The sequence below is a fragment of the Trichomycterus rosablanca genome, chromosome 2, assembly GCF_030014385.1.
Source record: "Trichomycterus rosablanca isolate fTriRos1 chromosome 2, fTriRos1.hap1, whole genome shotgun sequence".
Taxonomy (NCBI): Eukaryota; Metazoa; Chordata; class Actinopteri; order Siluriformes; family Trichomycteridae; genus Trichomycterus; species Trichomycterus rosablanca.
In genome coordinates, this window is record NC_085989.1 from 27,353,399 (window position 1) to 27,377,892 (window position 24,494).

General features: G+C 38.7%; 2 protein-coding genes across 3 annotated transcripts; both read right to left on the reverse strand.

Moving 5' to 3' along the window:
• Positions 1-722: 722 nt before the first annotated feature.
• On the reverse strand, positions 723-17,664 carry LOC134331794 (elongation factor 1-alpha-like). Of its 2 annotated transcripts, none has more exons than XM_063013323.1 (8): positions 17,608-17,664; positions 16,572-16,727; positions 12,036-12,215; positions 8,419-8,715; positions 1,927-2,077; positions 1,587-1,843; positions 1,136-1,370; positions 723-1,029 (listed from the first exon to the last, which is right to left on the reverse strand). In XM_063013323.1, the coding sequence occupies exons 2-8, from the start codon at positions 16,713-16,715 to the stop codon at positions 905-907; spliced, it is 1,389 nt and encodes a 462-aa protein (XP_062869393.1). In that variant the 5' UTR covers positions 16,716-16,727; positions 17,608-17,664; the 3' UTR covers positions 723-904. The 2 variants fall into 2 exon arrangements, with proteins under 2 accessions (XP_062869393.1, XP_062869403.1); XM_063013333.1 differs by lacking the exon at positions 17,608-17,664 and adding an exon at positions 17,574-17,590.
• A 229-nt stretch (positions 17,665-17,893) lies between these two features.
• LOC134331786 (elongation factor 1-alpha) lies at positions 17,894-21,030 on the reverse strand. The gene is made up of 8 exons (XM_063013312.1): positions 20,945-21,030; positions 20,160-20,317; positions 19,675-19,854; positions 19,286-19,582; positions 19,055-19,205; positions 18,720-18,976; positions 18,407-18,641; positions 17,894-18,300 (listed from the first exon to the last, which is right to left on the reverse strand). Exons 2-8 carry the CDS (start codon positions 20,301-20,303, stop codon positions 18,176-18,178), a joined length of 1,389 nt encoding a protein of 462 aa, XP_062869382.1. The 5' UTR covers positions 20,304-20,317; positions 20,945-21,030; the 3' UTR covers positions 17,894-18,175.
• Between the last annotated feature and the right edge of the window lie 3,464 nt (positions 21,031-24,494).

Sequence of the window (24,494 nt, forward strand, 5' to 3'; positions counted from 1 at the left end):
ATTTTACCACAGTAAAAATAGTTGTTCAGGTCGTCAAACTGGATTAACAATGTCTACTTAGGCAGTGATAGCTCAGTGGTTAAGGTACTGGTCTAGTAATCTAAAGGTTGCCGGTTCAAGCCGCACTACCGCCAAGTTGCCACTGTTGGGCCCCTGAGCAAGGCCCTTAACCCTCAATTGCTCAAAAATTGTGTTAAGTGATAACTAAGTCGCTTTGGATAAAAGCGTCTGCTAAATGCTGAAAATGTAAATGTACTTAGACAATTAATATGCATGTATTATTCTTTTATATTTGTTTTGTTTTCTTTTTTGTAAACCACTTTCATTTTTTTCTTTTGACACATTTTTACATTAATTTAAAAACCATAAACAAAACTTAAATACCACACAGAGATAGTGGTAGATAGTAGAGATAGCAATGGTCACTTGTGATCAAGTCCTGTAGTGTGTTTTCTGTGCTAACAAACCTAAACTTTGGTGTTCCGCAAACTGGCTCTTAGGTCTACTGATTTTTTCTCAATAATATATTTATCATGAACTTATCTTTACTGTTGTGTTAACTAGAAAAAGAAAATGTCTTTTGACGTGTTGTCTTTTGACCCAATGAAACTGCATTTGCAATTGAAATGCTATAATACATAGTAGTTATGTGCAGATGTGTAGATTTAGAGTTATCTCTCTAAAATGTGGTGCATTTGAATGTAAAACAATAAATGCAGCAATTTTGTTTATAATGAATTTTATTATTGTAATAATTTTGTTCAAATTAATGAACTCCTTTCCTTCTGAAGCTTTTGCGATGAGCTTGTATCAACATAAGCCAGTCTTTAAGAAACAAGTTAAAATTCTGGGACATTGCAGGAGTGGACTGTGTAAGCATGTCTTCGGTGTCTGATGAAGGAATTCATTTGCTTTTCTGAGCCTTTTGAGCAGATTTAGTGACTTTGCCACCAGTAGAGGCTTTCTTATCAACAGCCTTGATGACACCAACAGCAACCGTCTGCCTCATGTCACGCACAGCAAAACGGCCTGAAACAAATGCAAAATAATAGTTCAAGTTGAAAGCATGAAAAGTGATGGTAGTGAATTGAGTTCCTAGAAATAACAGTGTAGCACTATCAACTATTGTACTTACCCAGAGGGGGGTATTGTGAGAAACTCTCCACACACATAGGTTTTCCTGGGATCATAAGTATGATGGCAGCATCACCAGACTTCAGGTTCTTGGGGTTGTCCTCAAGCTTCTTACCAGAACGACGGTCAATTTTCTCCTTCAGCTCAGCAAACTTGCAGGCAATGTGGGCGGTGTGACAGTCCAGCACAGGGGCATAACCCTGAGAGATCTGGCCAGGGTGGTTCAGGATGATGACCTGGAGAGAAAATGAAAAAAAAAAAAATTCATCAATTGTAATCGTAGTTTGATCATCATTTATGTTTCATTGATTATCTCTTAGCACCTTCTGGTGTGCAGTGGCTCTAGTGCCACCTGGAAAAAACTATTTTGTAAATTACTTTGAAATAAAAGTCCCCAAATACAAAATATGAAGCCAAAATGGCTTTTAATGATAAACTAACTTGTATCTCACCTGAGCTGTGAAGTTGCCAGCCTCCATTGGTGGGTCGTTTTTGCTGTCTCCAGCCACGTTACCACGACGTATGTCCTTTACAGACACGTTCTTGACGTTAAAACCAACGTTGTCACCGGGCAAAGCCTCAACAAGAGATTCATGGTGCATCTCAACAGACTTGACCTCAGTGGTAACATTGACTGGAGCAAAAGTCACAACCATGCCAGGCTTAAGGATGCCAGTCTCCACACGGCCAACAGGTACGGTTCCAATACCTAAGAAGCAAAAGTGTGTGCTGTTTCAGTTTCCAGAAGCACTAAATAATAAAGGTAAAAAGGTTAATGGTACAGGAATTTACCTCCAATTTTGTAGACGTCCTGCAGGGGCAGACGAAGAGGCTTGTCAGTGGGGCGAGAAGGGGGCAGGATGGAATCCAGAGATTCTAGGAGAGTGGTACCATTACTACCCCCTTCCTTGCGCTCAATTTTCCATCCTTTGAACCAGCCCATCTACAAAGTGTAAAAAGACTTATCATTTTTCATGCTTTGGATAGTATTTTATTAGTATTAGTAGTAAAAACATTTAAATTTTTTACTTGATAATTCTGGACTATTAATGCTATTCAAGACATAAATGCATGTGCATGTACTGATGAGACAAAACATTCGTACAATTGACTAATCTGCTGTCAAAACAGTTCTGACCTGTCAAAATGTGATACAAATGTGATTCAAATGTGTTGTATCTTGCAGTGCATCCTGATCTAGTCTCCTAAACAGGTCATTAATATATACAGTATACAGTCTACAGTATGTATATATATATATATATATATATATATATATATATATATATATACAGTGTATCACAAAAGTGAGTACACCGGTCACATTTCTGCAGATATTTAAGTATATCTTTTCATGGGACGACACTGACAAAATGACACTTTGACACAATGAAAAGTAGTCTGTGTGCAGCTTATATAACAGTGTAAATTTATTCTTCCCTCAAAATAACTCAATATACAGCAATTAATGTCTAAACCACCGGCAACAAAAGTGAGTACACCCCTAAGAGACTACACCCCTAAATGTCCAAATTGAGCACTGCTTGTCATTTTCCCTCCAAAATGTCATGTGACTCGTTAGTGTTACTAGGTCTCAGGTGTGCATAGGGAGCAGGTGTGTTCAATTTAGTAGTACAGCTCTCACACTCTCTCATACTGGTCACTGAAAGTTCCAACATGGCACCTTATGGCAAAGAACTCTCTGAGGATCTTAAAAGACGAATTGTTGTGCTACATGAAGATGGCCAAGGCTACAAGAAGATTGCCAACACCCTGAAACTGAGCTGCAGCACAGTGGCCAAGATCATCCAGCGTTTTAAAAGAGCAGGGTCCACTCAGAACAGACCTCGCGTTGGTCGTCCAAAGAAGCTGAGTGCACGTGCTCAGCGTCACATCCAACTGCTGTCTTTGAAAGATAGGCGCAGGAGTGCTGTCAGCATTGCTGCAGAGATTGAAAAGGTGGGGGGTCAGCCTGTCAGTGCTCAGACCATACGCCACACACTACATCAAATTGGTCTGCATGGCTGTCACCCCAGAAGGAAGCCTCTTCTGAAGTCTCTACACAAGGAAGCTCGCAAACAGTTTGCTGAAGACATGTCAACAAAGGACATGGATTACTGGAACCATGTCCTATGGTCTGATGAGACCAAGATTAATTTGTTTGGTTCAGATGGTCTCAAGCATGTGTGGCGGCAATCAGGTGAGGAGTACAAAGATAAGTGTGTCATGCCTACAGTCAAGCATGGTGGTGGGAATGCCATGGTCTGGGGCTGCATGAGTGCAGCAGGTGTTGGGGAGTCACATTTCATTGAGGGACACATGAACTCCAATATGTACTGTGAAATACTGAAGCAGAGCATGATCCCCTCCCTCCGGAAACTGGGTCGCAGGGCAGTGTTCCAGCATGATAATGACCCCAAACACACCTCTAAGACGACCACTGCTTTATTGAAGAGGCTGAAGGTAAAGGTGATGGACTGGCCAAGCATGTCTCCAGACCTAAACCCAATAGAACATCTTTGGGGCATCCTCAAGCGGAAGGTGGAGGAGCGCAAAGTCTCGAATATCCACCAGCTCCGTGATGTCGTCATAGAGGAGTGGAAAAGCATTCCAGTGGCAACCTGTGAAGCTCTGGTAAACTCCATGCCCAGGAGAGTTAAGGCAGTTCTGGGAAATAATGGTGGCCACACAAAATATTGACACTTCAGGAACTTTCACTAAGGGGTGTACTCACTTTTGTTGCCGGTGGTTTAGACATTAATGGCTGTATATTGAGTTATTTTGAGGGAAGAATACATTTACACTGTTATATAAGCTGCACACAGACTACTTTTCATTGTGTCAAAGTGTCATTTTGTCAGTGTTGTCCCATGAAAAGATATACTTAAATATCTGCAGAAATGTGAGGGGTGTACTCACTTTTGTGATACACTGTATATATACTGTATATATATATACTGTATATATATATACATACATACATACAGTGGGGCCAAAAAGTATTTAGTCAGCCACTGATTGTGCAAGTTCTCCTACTTAGAAAGATGAGAGAGGTCTGTAATTTTCATCATAGGTACACTTCAACTATGAGAGACAAAGAGACAAAATGAGAAAAAAAAATCCAGGAAATCACATTGTAGGATTTTTTAAGAATTTATTTGTAAATTATGGTGGAAAATAAGTATTTGGTCAATAACAAAAGTTCAACTTAATACTTTGTAACATAACCTTTGTTGGCAATGACAGAGGTCAAACGTTTCCTGTAAGTCTTCACCAGGTTTGCACACACTGTAGCTGGTATTTTGGCCCATTCCTCCATGCAGATCTCCTCTAGAGCAGTGATGTTTTGGGGCTGTCGCTGGGCAACACGGACTCCACAAATTTTCTATGGGGTTGAGGTCTGGAGACTGGCTAGGCCACTCCAGGACCTTGAAATGCTTTTTACGGAGCCACTCCTTCGTTGCCCCAGCGGTGTGTTTGGGATCATTGTCATGCTGGAAGACCCAGCCACGTTCCATCTTCAATGCTCTCAGTGATGGAAGGAGGTTTTGGCTTAAAATCTCACGACACATGGCCCCGTTCATTCTTCCCTTAACACGGATCAGTCGTCCTGTCCCCTTTGCAGAAAAACAGCCCCAAAGCATGATGTTCCCACCACCATGCTTCACAGTAGGTATGGTGTTCTTGGGTTCTTCTTCTTCCTCCAAACACGACGAGTTGAGTTTTTACCAAAAAGTTCCATTTTGGTTTCATCTGACCACATGATATTCTCCCAATCCTCTTCTGGATCATCCATATGCTCTCTGGCAAACTTCAGACGGGCCTAGACATGTACTGGCTTAAGCAGGCGGACACGCCTGGTACTGCAGGTACCCACGGGATGAGATCTTGACCCCAAGGGAGATTATCAATGGTCTTGTATGTCTTCCATTTTCTTACAATTGTTCCCACAGTTGATTTATTCACACCAACCTGCTTGCCTATTGTAGATTTACTCTTCCCAGCCTGGTGCAGGTCTACAGTTTTCTACCTGGTGTCCTTCGACAGCTCTTTGGTCTTGGCCATGGTTGAGTTTGGAGTCTAACTGTTTGAAGCTGTGGACAGGTGTCTTTTATACAGATAACGAGGTCAAACAGGTGCCATTAATACAGGTAACGAGTGGAGGACAGAAGAGCTTCTTAAAGAAGAAGTTACAGGTCTGTGAGAGCCAGAAATCTTGCTTGTTTGTTATTGACCAAATACTTATTTTCCACCATAATTTACAAATAAATTCTTTAAAAATCCTACAATGTGATTTCCTGGATTTTTTTTTCTCATGTTGTCTCTCATAGTTGAAGTGTACCTATGATGAAAATTACAGACCTCTCTCATCTTTCTAAGTAGGAGAACCTGCACAATCAGTGGCTGACTAAATACTTTTTGACCCCACTGTACATACTCTATACTGTATATATTAATTACACTTATATATACGGTATATATATATATATATATATATATATATATATATATATATATATATATATATATATATATATATATATATATATATATATATATATATATATATATATATATATATACGGTATATATATATATATATATCAGTGTATCACAAAAGTGAGTACACCCCTCACATTTCTGCAAATATTTCATTATATCTTTTCATGGGACAACACTATAGACATGAAACTTGGATATAACTTAGAGTAGCCAGTGTACAACTTGTATAGCAGTGTAGATTTACTGTCTTCTGAAAATAACTCAACACACAGCCATTAATGTCTAAATAGCTGGCAACATAAGTGAGTACACCCCACAGTGAACATGTCCAAATTGTGCCCAAATGTGTCGTTGTCCCTCCCTGGTGTCATGTGTCAAGGTCCCAGGTGTAAATGGGGAGCAGGGCTGTTAAATTTGGTGTTTTGGGTACAATTCTCTCATACTGGCCACTGGATATTCAACATGGCACCTCATGGCAAAGAACTCTCTGAGGATGTGAGAAATAGAATTGTTGCTCTCCACAAAGATGGCCTGGGCTATAAGAAGATTGCTAACACCCTGAAACTGAGCTACAGCATGGTGGCCAAGGTCATACAGCGGTTTTCCAGGACAGGTTCCACTCGGAACAGGCTTCGCCAGGGTCGACCAAAGAAGTTGAGTCCACGTGTTCGGCGTCATATCCAGAGGTTGGCTTTAAAAAATAGACACATGAGTGCTGCCAGCATTGCTGCAGAGGTTGAAGACGTGGGAGGTCAGCCTGTCAGTGCTCAGACCATACGCCGCACACTGCATCAACTCGGTCTGCATGGTCGTCATCCCAGAAGGAAGCTGACGCACAAGAAAGCCTTATTTTCAGAAGACAGTAAATCTACACTGCTATACAAGTTGTACACTGACTACTCTAAGTTATATCGAAGTTTCATGTCTATAGTGTTGTCCCATGAAAAGATATAATGAAATATTTACAGAAATGTGAGGGGTGTACTCACTTTTGTGATACACTGTATATATATATACAGTGTATCACAAAAGTGAGTACACCCCTCACATTTCTGCAGATATTTAAGTATATCTTTTCATGGAACAACACTGACAAAATGACACTTTGACACAATGAAAAGTAGTCTGTGTGCAGCTTATATAACAGTGTAAATTTATTCTTCCCTCAAAATAACTCAATATACAGCCATTAATGTCTAAACCACCGGCAACAAAAGTGAGTACACCCCTAAGAGACTACACCCCTAAATGTCCAAATTGAGCACTGCTTGTCATTTTCCCTCCAAAATGTCATGTGATTTGTTAGTGTTACTAGGTCTCAGGTGTGCATAGGGAGCAGGTGTGTTCAATTTAGTAGTACAGCTCTCACACTCTCTCATACTGGTCACTGAAAGTTCCAACATGGCACCTCATGGCAAAGAACTCTCTGAGGATCTTAAAAGACGAATTGTTGCGCTACATGAAGATGGCCAAGGCTACAAGAAGATTGCCAACACCCTGAAACTGAGCTGCAGCACAGTGGCCAAGATCATCCAGCGTTTTAAAAGAGCAGGGTCCACTCAGAACAGACCTCGCGTTGGTCGTCCAAAGAAGCTGAGTGCACGTGCTCAGCGTCACATCCAACTGCTGTCTTTGAAAGATAGGCGCAGGAGTGCTGTCAGCATTGCTGCAGAGATTGAAAAGGTGGGGGGTCAGCCTGTCAGTGCTCAGACCATACGCCGCACACTACATCAAATTAGTCTGCATGGCTTTCACCCCAGAAGGAAGCCTCTTCTGAAGTCTCTACACAAGAAAGCCCGCAAACAGTTTGCTGAAGACATGTCAACAAAGGACATGGATTACTGGAACCATGTCCTATGGTCTGATGAGACCAAGATTCATTTATTTGGTTCAGATGGTCTCAAGCATGTGTGGCGGCAATCAGGTGAGGAGTACAAAGATAAGTGTGTCATGCCTACAGTCAAGCATGGTGGTGGGAATGCCATGGTCTGGGGCTGCATGAGTGCAGCAGGTGTTGGGGAGTTACATTTCATTGAGGGACACATGAACTCCAATATGTACTGTGAAATACTGAAGCAGAGCATGATCCCCTCCCTCCGGAAACTGGGTCGCAGGGCAGTGTTCCAGCATGATAATGACCCCAAACACACCTCTAAGACGACCACTGCTTTATTGAAGAGGCTGAGGGTAAAGGTGATGGACTGGCCAAGCATGTCTCCAGACCTAAACCCAATAGAACATCTTTGGGGCATCCTCAAGCGGAAGGTGGAGGAGCGCAAAGTCTCGAATATCCGCCAGCTCCGTGATGTCGTCATGGAGGAGTGGAAAAGCATTCCAGTGGCAACCTGTGAAGCTCTGGTAAACTCCATGCCCAGGAGAGTTAAGGCAGTTCTGGGAAATAATGGTGGCCACACAAAATATTGACACTTCAGGAACTTTCACTAAGGGGTGTACTCACTTTTGTTGCCGGTGGTTTAGACATTAATGGCTGTATATTGAGTTATTTTGAGGGAAGAATAAATTTACACTGTTATATAAGCTGCACACAGACTACTTTTCATTGTGTCAAAGTGTCATTTTGTCAGTGTTGTCCCATGAAAAGATATACTTAAATATCTGCAGAAATGTGAGGGGTGTACTCACTTTTGTGATACACTGTATATAAAATGACTGTGCTAAAGTCAGTCATTTTAATATGTTAATGAGTGTATGTTAATTATATGCTAGTCTTTCAACCATTATATATATATAATAAGTACATTGCCATGTTTTGGCTCTCACATTGGTGCTGGGCTCCAGCATGTTGTCTCCATGCCATCCAGAAATTGGCACAAAAGCAACAGCTGCGGGATTGTAACCAATCTTCTTGATGTAGGCGCTGACTTCTTTGGTGATTTCCTCAAAGCGAGCCTGGCTGTATGGGGGCTCAGTGGAGTCCATCTTGTTGACTCCAACAATAAGCTGCTTCACTCCCAGGGTGAAAGCGAGAAGGGCGTGTTCACGGGTTTGTCCGTTCTTGGAGATACCAGCCTCAAACTCACCGACACCAGCAGCAACGATCAGCACAGCACAGTCAGCCTAATGCAAAAATAATAAATAAATAAATAAATAAATAAATAAATATATATATATATATATATATATATATTAGGGCTGTCAAACGATTAAAATTTTTAATCGCGATTAATCTCAGAATTTCATATAGTTAATCGCGATTAATCGCATTAAATAAAATCTGTGTAAATGTTATAGAAAACAAGGTTTTTTAAGTGAAATGTGAAAAGTGGACGTTTCTACACGAAGTGAGTGTGTTTTGACCCTTTTGGGGCTTCCATAGTTCATGGACTAGCGTGCTTGACTCCGGTATTCAGTGCCGTAACAGATTAAGTTAATAAAGTGTTTTGCTCCCGACAACTTGTGAATATACCGTGTATTTATTTCTTTATTATGCAAGTGCATCCCTACGACGCTCAGTTATATTATTTTAACAAACCGCAAATGAACAACGGTGGCAAGTCCGACATTAAAACGTTGGTTCTACCAGTCAAGTCTCAACATGAACTAGAATTTGAGTTAACGGCACTATTGTTTTTAATCGCGTTAAATTGAGATTGCGTTAATGCGTTATTATCGCGTTAACTTCGACAGCCCTAATATATATATATATATATATATATATATATATATATATATATATATATATATATATACACAGTACAGGCCAAAAGTTTGGACACACCTTCTCATTCCTGTGGTTTTTCTTAATTTTTTTTTAAATTTTCTACATTGTAGATTAATACTAAAGACATCCAAACTATGAAGGAACACACATGGAATTATGTAGTAAACAAAAAAGTGTTAAACAAACCAGAATATGTTTTATATTTTAGATTCTTCAAAGTAGCCATCTTTTGCTTTAATGACAGATTTGCACACTCTTTGAAATTTTCTCAACCAGCTTTATTAGGTTTCCACCTGGAATGGTTTTCAATGAATGTTTGTGCCTTGTCTAGAGTGAATTTTTGGAATTTGTTGCTTTTTTAATGTGTTTGAGACCATCAGTTGGGTTGTGCAGAGGTAGAGTTGGTAAAATATAAAACATATTCTGGTTTGTTTAACACTTTTTGGTTCACTACATAATTCTTCATAGTTTGGATGTCTTCAGTATTAATCTACAATGTAGAAAATAAAAATAATAAACATTGAAGAGAAGGTGTGTCCAAACTTTTGGCTGGTGTGTCCAAACTTTTGGCCTGTACTGTATATACAGTGGCTTGCAAAAGTATTCACCCCCCTGAGCATTTTTCGTGTTTTGTTGGCTCACAACGTGAAATTAAAATGTATTGTTTGGGGGTTTGCATCATTTCATTTAAAGAACAGGCCTACACCTTTGAAGATGTGAATTTTTTTTTATTGTGAAGCAAACAACAAATAAGACAAAATAACAGAAAACTTCAATGTGCATAACTATTCACCCCCCTAATGTCAGTACTTTGTAGAGCCACCTTTTGCAGCAATTATAGCTGCAAGTCGCTTTGGATAAGTCTGTATGAGTTTGCCACATCTAGCCACTGGGATTTTTGCCCATTCCTCAAGGCAAAACTGCTCCAGCTCTTTCAAGCTGGATGGTTTCCGCTGGTGAACAGCAATCTTCAAGTCTGACCACAGATTCTCAATTGGATTAAGGTCTGGACTTTGACTAGGCCATTCCAACACATTTAAATGTTTCGCCTTAAACCACTCGAGTGTTGCTTTTGCAGTATGCTTAGGGTCATTGTCCAGCTGAAAGGTAAACCTCCGTCCCAGTCTCAAATCACTGGCAGACTGAAACAGATTTTGCTCAAGAATATCCCTGTATTTAGCACCATCCATCTTTCCCTCAATTCTGACCAGTTTCCCAGTCCCTGCTGCTGAGAAACATCCCCACAGCATGATGCTGCCACCACCATGTTTCACTGTGGGAATGGTGTTCTTGGGGTGATGAGATGTGTTGGGTTTGCGCCAGACATAGCGTTTTCCTTGGTGGCCAAAAAGTTCAATTTTAGTCTCATCTGACCAGAGCACCTTTCTCCATACATTTGGGGAGTCTTTCACATGCTTTTTGGCAAACTCAAAACGTTCTTTCCTATTTTTATCTTTAAGTAATGGCTTTTTTCTAGCCACCCTTCCATAAAGCCCAGCTCTGTGGAGTGTACGGCTTATTGTGGTCCTATGGACAGATACTCCAGTCTCTGCTGTGGAACTCTGCAGCTCCTTCAGGGTTACCTGTGGTCTCTGTATTGCCTCTCTGATTATTGCCCTCCTTGCCCAGTCTGTGAGTTGTGGTGGACGGCCCCCTCTTGGCAGATTTGTTGTGGTACCATGTTCTTTCCATTTGATGATGATGGATTTGATTGTGCTTCGGGGTATCATCAAAGATTTGGAAATTTTTTTATAACCCAACCCTGACTTGTACTTCTCAACAACTTTATCCCTGACTTGTGTGGAGAGCTCCTTGGTCTTCATGGTTTTGTTTGGTTAGTGGTGCCTCTTGCTTAGTGGTATTGCAGCCTCTGGGTCCTTTTAGAAAAGGTGTATAGATACTGACAGATCATGTGACACATAGATTGCACACAGGTGAACTTTATTTCACTAATTATGTGACTTCTGAAGGTAATTGGTTGCACCAGAACTTTTTAGGGGCTTCATAGCAAAGGGGGTGAATACATACGCACATGCCATTTTCCAGTTTATTATTTAAAATTTTTATATACATATATTTTTTTTTCTCATTTCACCTCACCAACTTAAATGACTTTGTGCAGATCTATTACATAAAATTCAGATTAAATAAACATTTAAATTACAGGCTGTAATTTAACAAAAGAGGTAAAAAGTCAAGGGGGTGAATACTTTTGCAAGGCACTGTATATATATATATATATATATATATATATATATATATACAGTATATATATATATATATAAACTGAACATACATTTACAAATAAATGTGCATAACTTTGAAAAGCAGGACACTGACAGAGTCAGAGCTAACAAATAAGTAAATACAGGTAATAAGTAATAAAAAGAAGCATAAACTGGATAATTATTTAGAGCTTGTTTAAGGGAGTTTTAGGGCCTAGCACCTGTAAGCAAGTACAGAAAAGACTTTCAGTTTTTCTTGCCTTGTCTTAAAGGGTTGTAGGTTAAGACAAGCCATATTTTGCCAAAAGGTTTCAGTAATAAAAAGGGTAGGTTGTTTAGAGTGACAATAGATTTAGACAGTAAACAGCAAGTTTAACTTTTCAACATACAATAACCAAAATAATCTTCATAGTGACATAAGGAAACATTTTATTGTAAATGGAAAAAAGAGCCTGTAGGAAATAATTTTAGGCTGAAAACAACAGACTAACCTGTGAAGTACCAGTGATCATGTTCTTGATGAAATCTCTGTGTCCAGGAGCATCAATGATGGTGATGTAGAACTTGCTGGTCTCAAACTTCCAAAGAGAAATATCAATGGTGATACCCCGCTCACGCTCAGCCTTCAGTTTGTCCAGCACCCAGGCGTACTTGAAGGAGCCCTTGCCCATCTATTGTAAAGATATGAATGTTTGAAATCAATAACAAGCACAATTACAAACAGTATATGACAGGTGACTGGTAGAAAATATGGAGAAAAAAGGATTCACTTTATGTTAAATTGCTGTATTGTCGTTACTGAAAGGTAATAAAATTAAGAAACATTTTTCCTATGTATGTGTTAATTACATATCATACATTTTGTATCATATTTAACCATTATTTACACTAATTATTTCACAATACTTGTGTATACACACATTTTCATGACAAACTGGCTATAATTTATTGCTAGTTTGCCCTTTAAAATCCAAATATCTAAAATGTTCATTTTGCAAAACAAGACCACAAAGGAATTCAAAAGAAATGCAAAATTATGTACAGGTTTACATGTTTAGGTACACTTCTATTTTATGGCAGTCTTGGTATTTTAATGATTTATTTAATGATTTTTTAGCAGATTATTATTGGTTTTCTAAATATACAGTATATTAAAATATTTTTGGCAGAAACAAACCAATTTATGTAAAACTTAATTTGTTTATTCTCTTGAGCTTTTATTTAACTGAAAAAAGTCAAACAAAACATTTCCAGTGTTTTTCTTGACCAGCTTGGTTCTATAATCGACATATAAACATTTTAAATTTGATGCTTTTAACACTCTCTAAAAAAGTTGTGACAGGCAAAATAAAATAATATTTAAGTATTTCATTTTTTTTATATTTAATTTAAAAACATTCCACAATAAGCAGGTGAATTGGTAACAAGTGAGGGAATGAAGATTTGGTATAAAACATTTCACCACAGGCTCAGTTTTTGCAAATAAAGATGAGTCATGGCTCACAACAAAATATTGTGAAAAGATTAAGGAAATTCAGAGAAATCTCGGTCCGTGTAGGTATGATGCCATGTACACACTATTGTGAGTGCCAGACCTTTGAGCCCTCAGATGGCATTGTCCCTTAACACACAAAATGTCAAGGTACTGATAAATATAGCCACCTGGACTTGTAAGTACTGCAAAAAACCATTTTCACCACTGCATCAAGAAATGCAATCTGAAACTCTTCACAAAGAACAAGCTTTACATTAATTCTATGCATAAACACCAGCAAGTTCTCTGGGCCTGTGTTTATCCGACATGAACGAAAAGACATGAAATGTGTGCTGTGGTTAGGCAAGTTCACGTTTCAGGTTGTTATCGGAAAAACGGATGTTCTCTGTGTCAAAGATAAAAATTACAAAAACAGATTATTATCTTTGAAAGCCATAAAAGTTAACATCTTATTGTATTGGGGTACATTAGTGTACATTGATGTGAAGGCATACATTGGAATAAAGGTTATTTTAGCAAGACAACGTCAGGTCTCTCTGGTTGTGCTACAACAGTGTGGTTTTGTACACACAGAGTTTATGTACTTGACTGGCCTGTCTGCAGTACAGATCTGTTTTCCATTGAAATTGTATGACACACTACAAAAAAGAGAATTGGACAGTGGCCAATTTGTAAAATATAAATTCATTTGGACAGTAAGAACACTAGACATCTGTTTTTGTGCTGTTGTCAGTAAATGAAGGCTCATGTACAGTAAATCACATTGTTTTTCTTTTGTTTTAGTTTTTAAAAACTTTATTCATGATATTGTGCACTGTAGATGGTTAGCTTAAATCCCTACAATCATTTGTTGAGGAATTGTTGGATTATTAATGGACAATTGTTTGGCAAAGTTGGTGATTCTCAACATATTCCCTCATCCCTTTCAGGATGTTTCTTTTATATCAGCTCGGGTTTTTTATTTGTTTATGCACAAAACATAACCTGCATCAAGCAGGCATAATTTTAAAGCAATTATATACTCACTAAAACTATTTTTTAAATATTTTGTTTGGTTTTTTTATGTTTAAAAAACAGAATTATTACTTATCATTTAAAGTTTTTTCTTTTTGTCAAGGCCAGAAAAAAACAGACTGTCAGCCTTATGTTGCGGGGTAATACTTTTAAGTTATGATCAGATGTAAACCAAAGAAAATAAAACAAGCAGGATTGCTGTGAATTAAAAGCTGCTGGTCCAAGGTGGTGCTGTCCACAATTAAGCAAGCTTTACTCACTGGTATGAAATTAAGACACCTTTAATCTTGTTGCTCAACACAAAAAGTAAAAGCCTTTTCAATGAGCTTTGTGTTTAGACGAAACAAAAATTTAGTTATTTGGTTCCCATGGGAGAAAAGGTGAGACATTTAAACCCATCAAAGTGATACGTGGTATCAAGCATGGTTGTAATAATATTATGCTCAAGATTATTTTTGGATTGGGTAAACGAAGCTAGAGAAAGCTTTAAAATGTGCCCTGTTATGCCAGAAATCTAATAATTAATATTATAGTGTTTGACTATGGGGCAATGAACGCAAAAACAAGTTGTGTTTGTATATACTTAGCCCATTAGTTAAAAAAAATAAATAAAAATAAATAAATAGATTAAAAAAAAAAAAAAAAAAAGAAGAAAAAAAAGAAGAAAAAAAATATATATATATATATATATATATATATATATATATATATGCTAAAGAAATCTCAGATTTGTGAAAAAAATAGAATGTATTCCAATCATTTAAGAAAAATCTTTTACTCAGAATGACCTCCACGATCCGTACCAGTCTGGCTTCAAGGCAGCGCATTCTACGGAAACAGCACTTGTAGCTGTTACTGAGAAGCTTCATGCAGCCAAAGCAGCCACTGTCATCAGTCCTTATTCTTCTTGACCTCTCTGCAGCCTTCGACACAGTGAATCACAGCATTCTCTTGTCCAGTCTCTCCAACCTTGGAGTAACTGGTTCAGCATGGCATTGGATGGCCTCCTACCTCGAAGGGCGCTCCTACCAAGTGTCATGGAGGGGATCCATATCTCCCCCATGCACTCTCTCAACCGGTGTTCCTCAGGGCTCTGTACTTGGCCCACTTCTTTTCTCTATCTACACCCGCTCTCTGGGTAAGGTCATAGCCTCCCATGGCTTCTCCTACCACTCCTATGCAGATGACACTCAGCTCGTTCTGTCATTTCCTCCTTCAGACACACAAGTCTCAGCTCGCATCTCAGCATGTCTGCGAGATATCTCACAATGGAGGTCAGCTCATCATCTAAAACTTAATCCCAGCAAGACAGAGATGTTGCTCATTCCCGGAGATCAATCTCCAACCCAGGACCTAGTCATTTCCCAGATGATTCCCAGATCAGACCATCTGATAAGGTAAGAAGCCGTGGTGTTGTCCTGGATAACCAGCTGACCTTCTCTCCTTATATAGCCAACATGACAAGATCGTGCCGGTTCCTCCTGTACAACATCAGGAAGATTCGACCATTTCTCTCCAGGGAAGCTACCCAGATTCTGGTCCAATCACTTGTAATCTCACGGTTGGACTACTGCAACTCCCTCCTGGCAGGAGCTCCCATGTCCACTATTAAACCCTTGATTTTTAACCAGCCCAAACACTGCCACATCACCCCACTGCTGCGTTCTCTTCACCGGCTTCCTGTAGCTGCACGCATTCAGTTTAAAACACTGATGCTCGCCTACAAAGCCAAAAATGGACCAGCCCCAAGCTACCTTCGAGGTCTACGCAACCTCTGTACCACGCAACCTCCGAGCCACTAGTCTCGCTCGACTTGAGCCTCCACCCAGGACTAAAGGAAGACAAGCATCAAGGCTCTTCTCTGTTCTAGCACCCAAGTGGTGGAATGAACTTCCTCTGTCTGTCCGAACATCGGAGTCTCTTGCTGTCTTTAAAAAACAATTAAAAACCCACCTTTTTACTAAACACTTAAGCTGACTTGTACTTATTTACTAAAAATTTTTTTCCATTTCCAAAAAAAAAAAAAAAAAAAAAAAAAAAAGGTTCTAACAGGTTTCAGCAGATTTGTGTTCTTCGACTGTTTACTAAAACTTGATAAATGAAATGTTTACTATGGAAGCACTTCTGTAAGTCGCTCTGGATAAGAGCGTCTGCTAAATGCAGAAAATGTAAATGTAAAGAAAAAGAAGTTATAAATGAAATAAATGAAATTCTGGGACTGTCATGACTTGGTGTGTACGAAAGTGTACAAAACATAAATTCTCTTTACAAGAGCTCAGTCAAAGCATAAACTATGGATATTTCATATTAATACAAATAAAACCTTATACAGATAAGAATGACATGACTATCTATACAGACCGTGTAGATAACTGAAACAGTAGGTGGCGCCTGTACTCCATCCACGTTATTAATACTGGCCACTAAAACGGCGCACCCATAAAAAGCCAGGCCGAATGCTTTACTTAACATTCACAGTTTATTCATAGCAACAGTGAATACGCGTAAGCAAGCCCACCTCTGCTGCTTCCTTCTCAAATTTTTCGATGGTTCTCTTGTCGATGCCACCGCATTTGTAGATCAGATGACCGGTGGTGGTAGATTTACCGGAATCGACGTGGCCGATAACCACGATGTTGATGTGGATCTTTTCTTTCCCCATAGTGGTGAATTACTGTGGAGAGACATGGTATTAGTTCACCCGCCTAAGTCAACGTGTGACTAAAACGCCGGTAAAGCACATGTTTAAGAGTTACAGTACGTTTTGAGGAAACAATTACTGCGTTTGAACAAAGTTACTACGGTATGGGTCATGAGTTTTGTAGTATATTACGTTTTGCATCTTCCTAGCAGAACAAACATTACGCCTAGAATGGTATGATTTAGTGATTAGCCGAAAACGTAAAGAGCAGTATGAAACACCGTACATGAACTTCACATGAACTCTATGTACAGGGCGCTTAACTTTATCTTCTGAAACGTTATACCCACATTATTACGTTAGCCTGTTTAACTGGGCTGAAATTTGAATATGAAACCGAAGCTTAGACTGTATCCATCACTTCTAGTGTTATACACAAACTATTAGCTTGTCCATGTGAAGGGAAAAAGGGGATTTAATACCCTAAATTACACAAATTTTAATTAACATTTCAAGTTAGATTTAATAAATTGCTAACATTAAATTTTACTATAGTCCCGACTAATTTCAACGACTAAAACTAGTATTCCTAGACTATCAAACGCCAGAAATGTAAAGCAGTCTTTGAACAAATATCTAAACCGTGGCAAATTCGCTCCAAGCCGTTTCTGCTGCTGCCTCCTCCCTTACAACCTCCATGTTGAGTTGCTGGAGGCGGCCATGTTGTTCCAGACTGCCATTTCAACAGCTGTTTAAAATGCGGTAGAGGCCAGTAGCAAGACAAACTCCGTTTCTCAAGTGCTTAAGCCAAAGACCAATATACTATAACACTAACATTACGTTTGTTTAATATTTATTAAGAAAATCTAGAAGACTTACCAAAAGGAACAGAACTAGAACAGGTCCAACTTACCAGCCAAGTTCTGCCTAAAGACCCCAGGGTTGAGTTGGATAAAAAGGAACGAGTCACACGACTCATTTATATTTATACCAACCGAGTTGGGGAGGGTATAAAAGAGTTGGGACACCTGATCTGTGATCTGGATAAAAAGGGTGCATCACTGGGTTACTCTATGCAATGATTGGATCAAGCAAACTTGGCAGTCAGAATAAAACCATGCAGTGCTTACACTGTACTTGCACTTGGGTACAAGCATATCAGCATGAAAACCAGCCTTTGACAGAAGACAAGACAGGTATTGCAATTTTTTAATCAGTTTATTAGTTACTCAGCAGCTTTCCAATATAACTGTGGCAACAGGTGCAGTTCTAAACCCTTCAACTCAAATTAACAACTGAAAGAGGCTATTCAAACAATGAAGCCACAACAGTTATCCATAATGGATTCCTTTCCTGCGAAAATTCTTACGATGAGTCTTAATCAACATTAGCCAGTCCTTGAGTAGAGTGCCCAGGTTTAGAAAAAATTCAGGTGGTGAGACAGGATGCCCCACAACCTCTAGAACAGCTGGAATGAGAATTCACTTGGTCTTGCCAGCCTTCTGTGCAGACTTTGTGACCTTGCCAGCACCAGCAGCCTTCTTTTCAACGGCCTTGATGACACCAACAGCAACGGTCTGCCTCATGTCACGCACAGCAAAGCGACCTTTGAAGAAAAGGGGGGAGAAAAAATTAGCCATATTTATATGGTTTTACTGTATTAAGAGCAAAAATTTACATCAACTAACTAGTATTTAATCAAAAATCCTTACCAAGAGGTGGGTACGTAGAGAAGCTCTCAACACACATGGGCTTGCCAGGAATCATCTCAACAATGGCAGCATCACCAGACTTCAGGTTCTTGGGGTTGTCCTCAAGTTTCTTGCCAGAACGACGGTCAATCTTCTCCTTCAGCTCAGCAAACTTGCAGGCAATGTGGGCAGTGTGACAGTCCAGCACAGGGGCATAACCCTGAGAGATCTGGCCAGGGTGGTTCAGGATGATGACCTTTTTGAAAAAGGAACAAGTTAGCCTTCAGCCTCAACATCAGATCAAATACCAATTAACAAGTGGCAGAATACCAACCTGAGCAGTGAAACTGCCAGCCTCCATTGGTGGGTCGTTTTTGCTGTCTCCAGCCACGTTACCACGACGGATGTCCTTCACAGACACGTTCTTGACGTTGAAACCAACGTTGTCACCAGGAGTAGCCTCAGGGAGAGACTCGTGATGCATCTCAACAGACTTGACTTCAGTGGTCACGTTGACAGGGGCAAAGGTAACAATCATGCCAGGTTTCAGCACACCAGTCTCCACACGACCCACGGGCACAGTTCCAATACCTACAGTAAAAAGCAATGTTAGGAGTGCTACAATAATGTTTGCATTGTGCACTAGGTGCCATGTTAAATGTTACAAACCTCCAATCTTGTAGACGTCCTGCAGGGGCAGCCGGAGGGGCTTGTCAGTGGGGCGAGAGGGTGGCAGGATGGCATCCAGAGCCTCCAGAAGAGTAATACCGCTAGCATTACCGTCTTTACGCTCAATCTTCCATCCCTTGAACCAGCCCATCTTGAATTGAAGAGAAAAGCATTTAATCAACTATTCATATACAGGCTCCATTTGAAATGAGCACAAGAGCTACAACTTACATTGCTGCTGGGCTCCAGCATGTTGTCCCCATGCCATCCAGAAATTGGCACAAAAGCAACAGTGGCAGGGTTGTAACCAATCTTCTTGATGTAGGCGCTGACTTCCTTGGTGATTTCCTCAAAGCGAGTCTGGCTGTATGGGGGCTCGGTGGAGTCCATCTTGTTGACTCCAACGATAAGCTGCTTCACTCCCAGGGTGAAGGCCAGGAGGGCGTGTTCACGGGTTTGTCCGTTCTTGGAGATACCAGCCTCAAACTCACCGACACCACCAGCCACAATCAACACAGCACAATCAGCCTACAAAATAAAAAAACTTCAGGTTTAGCAGAGACCAAAACAATGTCTTCACAAAAGTTTGTAAAGTGCGTTTTACAAACAGTATAACATACCTGTGAAGTACCAGTGATCATGTTCTTGATGAAATCTCTGTGTCCAGGGGCATCAATGATGGTGATGTAGAACTTGCTGGTCTCAAACTTCCAGAGGGCAATGTCAATGGTGATACCACGCTCACGCTCAGCCTTCAGTTTGTCCAGCACCCAGGCGTACTTGAAGGAGCCCTTGCCCATCTGAAGTCATAGAATATTAAGTCGTTTTACATTACACAACTTTTCCACAACTTTGACAAAACCGTCCATAGTAAACGAGCTTTTTTATTAAAACCAATTACATAAATAAATGTGATGGTATTTCAATAGTCGTTAAATTAAGCACTATCAGTGTGCGCCATTAGCTGAAGTTTGTTACGTCAATGCGCAAGCCACACCCACCCAGCCGGCTTGAGACCACTAACGCGTGTTTCAGGGCGCCATCTTGGCTCAACTGGTTGTGGTGCAAAAACGCAAATTTGAACAAAATCATATAGCCAACTTACCTCGGCAGCTTCCTTCTCGAACTTTTCGATGGTTCTCTTGTCGATGCCACCGCATTTGTAGATGAGATGACCGGTGGTGGTGGACTTTCCGGAGTCGACGTGGCCGATAACCACGATGTTAATGTGGACCTTTTCCTTTCCCATGTTTGCTTAAGTTTCTGTATAAAATATTTATTTAAAAAAAAAAAAAGCGGCCATTTAGTTGAGTTTTCATAAATAAGCTTACACCAAGTATACAAGTACTTTAATTAAAAAGACATGGAAATGTGTAATTGGCCCTCATGTCTGGCACGTTGGGGCCTAACGTACAGGCCGGTCACAAGCCAAAGCGACACGTGTTTTACAGATGCATAAGATCGTAGGAAATAAGAAAATTGAGGTAGGATGAAAATAACCTAGTTTTAACGAGGAGTTTTATAAAGTTGTATTCATACAGTAGTTAAAAAAAGATTGGAGGCAAAAGCTTTTTAAACAGGCCGGAGACTCCTCCGGGTAGTCTTTGTTCTGTTACCGGCTCAGACATTGTTCAAAGAAGGCGTACATTAGTTTATTTAACAGAAATATGAAAGCAAACCCAAGTAGCCAACAAAATGAATATCAAATTTATTTAGCATTCCTAACTTTATCTAATACTTTATCCAACACTTACACTGCATACAGATAAACCAAACGTAACACAAGAAAAAGTACAAATGTGGCAAAATAAATACCTAACAATAAACTACGTTTCTGATTAAAAAGACAAATACGTTAAAAAAAAATCTCCATATAAAATCACTACTCACCAAGGTTTGGCGATTAGTACACAGCAGCTGCTCCCCTATGCCAGGTTAACAGAAAGAGGAAGAAATATGCTGTGGAAAGGGAATTTATATTAGAGGAGGCGGTCAGATTTCCTCCCTCCTCCCGCACTTCGCCGCAAATCACACGCAATTCTGCTCAAATCCCCGCCTCAGACCCGCAACGTCATCAACGCGTCTCACAGATTCCGGAATTATTCACGATCTTTACATTAAAATGGTTCAAACTTAAGTCTTTTTATAAAGGAAAATATCAGACATATTTAAATACAATGCAATTTCTAATCAATTATGATTAAACATTATCATCCACGTCTAGTCAGACATTACTGAGCCCGACCCTGACGTGTGACGTTAAGAGCGTAGTCAGTAGCATCATGCATGATTGTGCTTACATGAATTAAAAGTCTGAACTTCTATCAACTAAGTTTACAAAATTTTGCTTTATTATTTTAAAATTAATTGTTTAATATCCTTTTAGATGTTTTTGGAAAGTCTGTGTGTAATTGATACCAAAGCAGCATAGATAACCATACTTCACAAATTATGATTATATAAAATTACTTAACCATTAACACTAAAATAAAATAGTGGGTACTATTCTTGTGTCTTATTTTAGTATATTTAATCACTATTTTTGATTTCTTTAGGACGTAGACTCCTTCCGCTAACATGCACCTGTATCTCATTGTGTCTGGTTTCACAAGTGTGTTGTTTATAGACAGCTAAATAACTCATGAACAATAATTTGTTTGAAATGTTTGAAACTAGGTTTAGCCCAGGTATGTGTTAACTAAATAGCTAACTAGATTTTTTTTATAGTTTATTATCATTCTGTAATAAAATCAAAACTTACACTTTTTTTTCAGTATTGTAAATTAAAGGGTTTGAATCTTGATAATGTTTTATATTGTATTACTGACAACATGCGATTTACAAATAAAAAAAAGACCAAATAGCTCCTAAACATTATCAGTCAGGTGTCATAAAGTTGAGCCTAGGTATGCTGTACAAAAGTAAGTGTTGAATATTTACAATAATGTTTTTAGATATTACCTTGACGCCATGCAGTTAAGTAGCCATTACATGGACATACATTAAGACACCAGAGACAAGAGAAATACCAGTGCAAAATACAGTTAGACCCTGGATAAATTGCTTACATGTTACAGCATAAACCTTTTTGTCATTATATACACTAAATTGGTAAGATGAAACACACAGAGAATATGTGGAGGTTTATATTGCTGAAACTCTAAAACTTGCTATATTCAACTTCAGCTTTAAAGATATATTAGGAATTTAATTTGATAAGAACAGATCTTAGACACACAGAAGCAATGCAGTTGCATTTTTTTCAGCAGAACTCCTATTGTATAAATTATGTTAAAGATGTATGTTGTAATGTTGCTTAATGCATAATGTAATTAGCAAATGCACAGCAAACTAGTTGGGAAGAATGTCTAAAGAACAAAGAGCTACAGACTTAATGAAGTCTTCAAACCACTTGCAGACAACTTGATTGTAACACACTGTATTCGAGAACAGAACATTTACATCACAACACTTAGCTGATAGCAATGCATGTGACACCATTGTCTCCTGTAGGTCTCCACCCAGTGGTCCACCTATTCACATTCAAACTTGATCTACACATAGTGTCCTCTGTAGAGTGGTCTAGGGCAACCCTACCAAGGAACCAAGAAACGTTAACCAGTTCCTTAAATAATGTTTTACGTATATAACGTTTACATGAATCTGTCAGTTTTATATAGGTATACTGTAAGATTCTAGTCATCAGTTTACTACTTGCCCTAGACTAGGCCTAGGGACTCCATCACCTTTTTATAAGCCTATTTCAAGCAGCTGGTTTCACTCTAACCTTCCTCTCAAATCTCTACCATAATTCAACAGAGCCAGCTGTTACCTTCAGTCAAGCACAGCACACACACACATGTACATGTACCCCTAGCAGATTCAGTGGCACAGTGAAAGCAGTACACATTCCACATTGGCAACAATATTGTATTATGTTGTGGGCAAATAACAAATTATCAGTATTTCTCTGACACTGAAGCTATGAGTTATACATTTTGGTTAAGTGATGTTGGTCTAATTTAGTAGTTTACTATTTTACTAATACAACTTACCTGTATGTATTAAAATGGTTAAAATGCTTTAATTTAACAAAATGTTTTAATTATTATTTGCTCTCTGACAAATTACATCTAAAAGGTTCTATTTCTAAACAACATTTTAATACCTGCTTGTATGCAAACCTTCTAACTGGAACTTGCAATGATGCAAATGTGCGCAAACTGCTTGTGTCTGTGCCAGTTAAATGTTTGACTTACATGCTTTTGTAATAAAATAAGACAGAATAAGAGTAAATATAGACAGATTTGACTTAAATGCAATTAAAGGAGAGACTTGTCACCCAACCTGAAGAGCTAGATGATCGGGCTCTACAAAGAAATATAATGACAGAACATTTCTTCCAAATTAAAGACCCAACAATGCTTAACTACAGCAAAAAAAAAACAACTATTGTATAAATAATGAATAACAGTTATAGATAAAGATAAATGAATCAAGTTTGGAACAAGATGAGTAGATAATACAATGTATGTATTAGATTTTTTATATAATATTGTAAATCTGTTATAAATATAAAATAGATTTTTTCCAGAGAAAACCAACCAAATCACATGAAATTACATACTGCATAGTGCTACATTGTTTACCCTTTTAAATATAAGGGTGTCAAAAGATTTTTAAGCATAAAAACTATACAAAATGTGTTTGATTCTCCAAGGATTACCTTAAGATTGCCATTTTTATTGAATATTTTAACTGTTAATGTTATTATAAATATTATACATTCTATTATAAATGGGAATTTAGTTTACTGTGGCACACAAAGACAACAAAATTAGGGAACTAATACAATGATTCTAGTAAAGTTTTCTTTACTATTTCTGCAAGAGACAACCTCAAGTGTGCTTTGTAGAAAAGTATTTGTGGATGGTAATAAGTACGTTCAGTTTATTGCGTTAAAAATGTTTTGCCCCACAAAACTTTTTGGGGATACAATTATGGAGTCATCATAGATTCTTTTTAGCACACTTCTTTTTGAGAGTTCAGGTCATGAAAAAGTTTGGTTTAAAGACTTCAGCTCCACTAAACAGCTTTGGAATGAACTGGAACATCAGTGCTCAGTCATACAAATACTTCTTTAAGTGAGTGGGCACAAATTCCCATGGACACAGTTCTTGTGAGAAACTTTTTCAGAGAAGTGGCTGTTGTTATAGTTAAAAAAAAATCACATAGAGGTAACTCTTGATCAGGTGTTCAAATACTTTTGCCCACGTAGTGTAAGTGCTAACAAAGTCCTGGGAAGAATACAAAATTATGTGTCTGTAATCAATTACAACACCGTGTTGGTATTTTACTGTCAGCTCAGATGTAGGGCACCAAGTCAAAACACAAAAAAAAAAAAGCTCTGAGATGGTGGTCATATGACTGTCACTGATAA

Bases quoted from the DNA above. Each gene is read 5' to 3' on its own strand.
- LOC134331794 (XM_063013323.1), bottom strand. From the start codon at position 16,715: ATGGGGAAAGAAAAGATCCACATCAACATCGTGGTTATCGGCCACGTC. The intron at 2,078-8,418 runs GTGAGAGCCAAA...TACACTTTGTAG, and splicing joins TGCTGGAGCCCAGCACCAAT to ATGGGCTGGTTCAAAGGATG. The intron at 1,030-1,135 runs GTAAGTACAATA...CATTTGTTTCAG, and splicing joins CTCACAATACCCCCCTCTGG to GCCGTTTTGCTGTGCGTGAC.
- LOC134331786 (XM_063013312.1), bottom strand. From the start codon at position 20,303: ATGGGAAAGGAAAAGGTCCACATTAACATCGTGGTTATCGGCCACGTC. The intron at 19,855-20,159 runs GTAAGTTGGCTA...CTATGACTTCAG, and splicing joins TCGAGAAGGAAGCTGCCGAG to ATGGGCAAGGGCTCCTTCAA. The intron at 19,583-19,674 runs GTATGTTATACT...TTTATTTTGTAG, and splicing joins TGATCACTGGTACTTCACAG to GCTGATTGTGCTGTGTTGAT.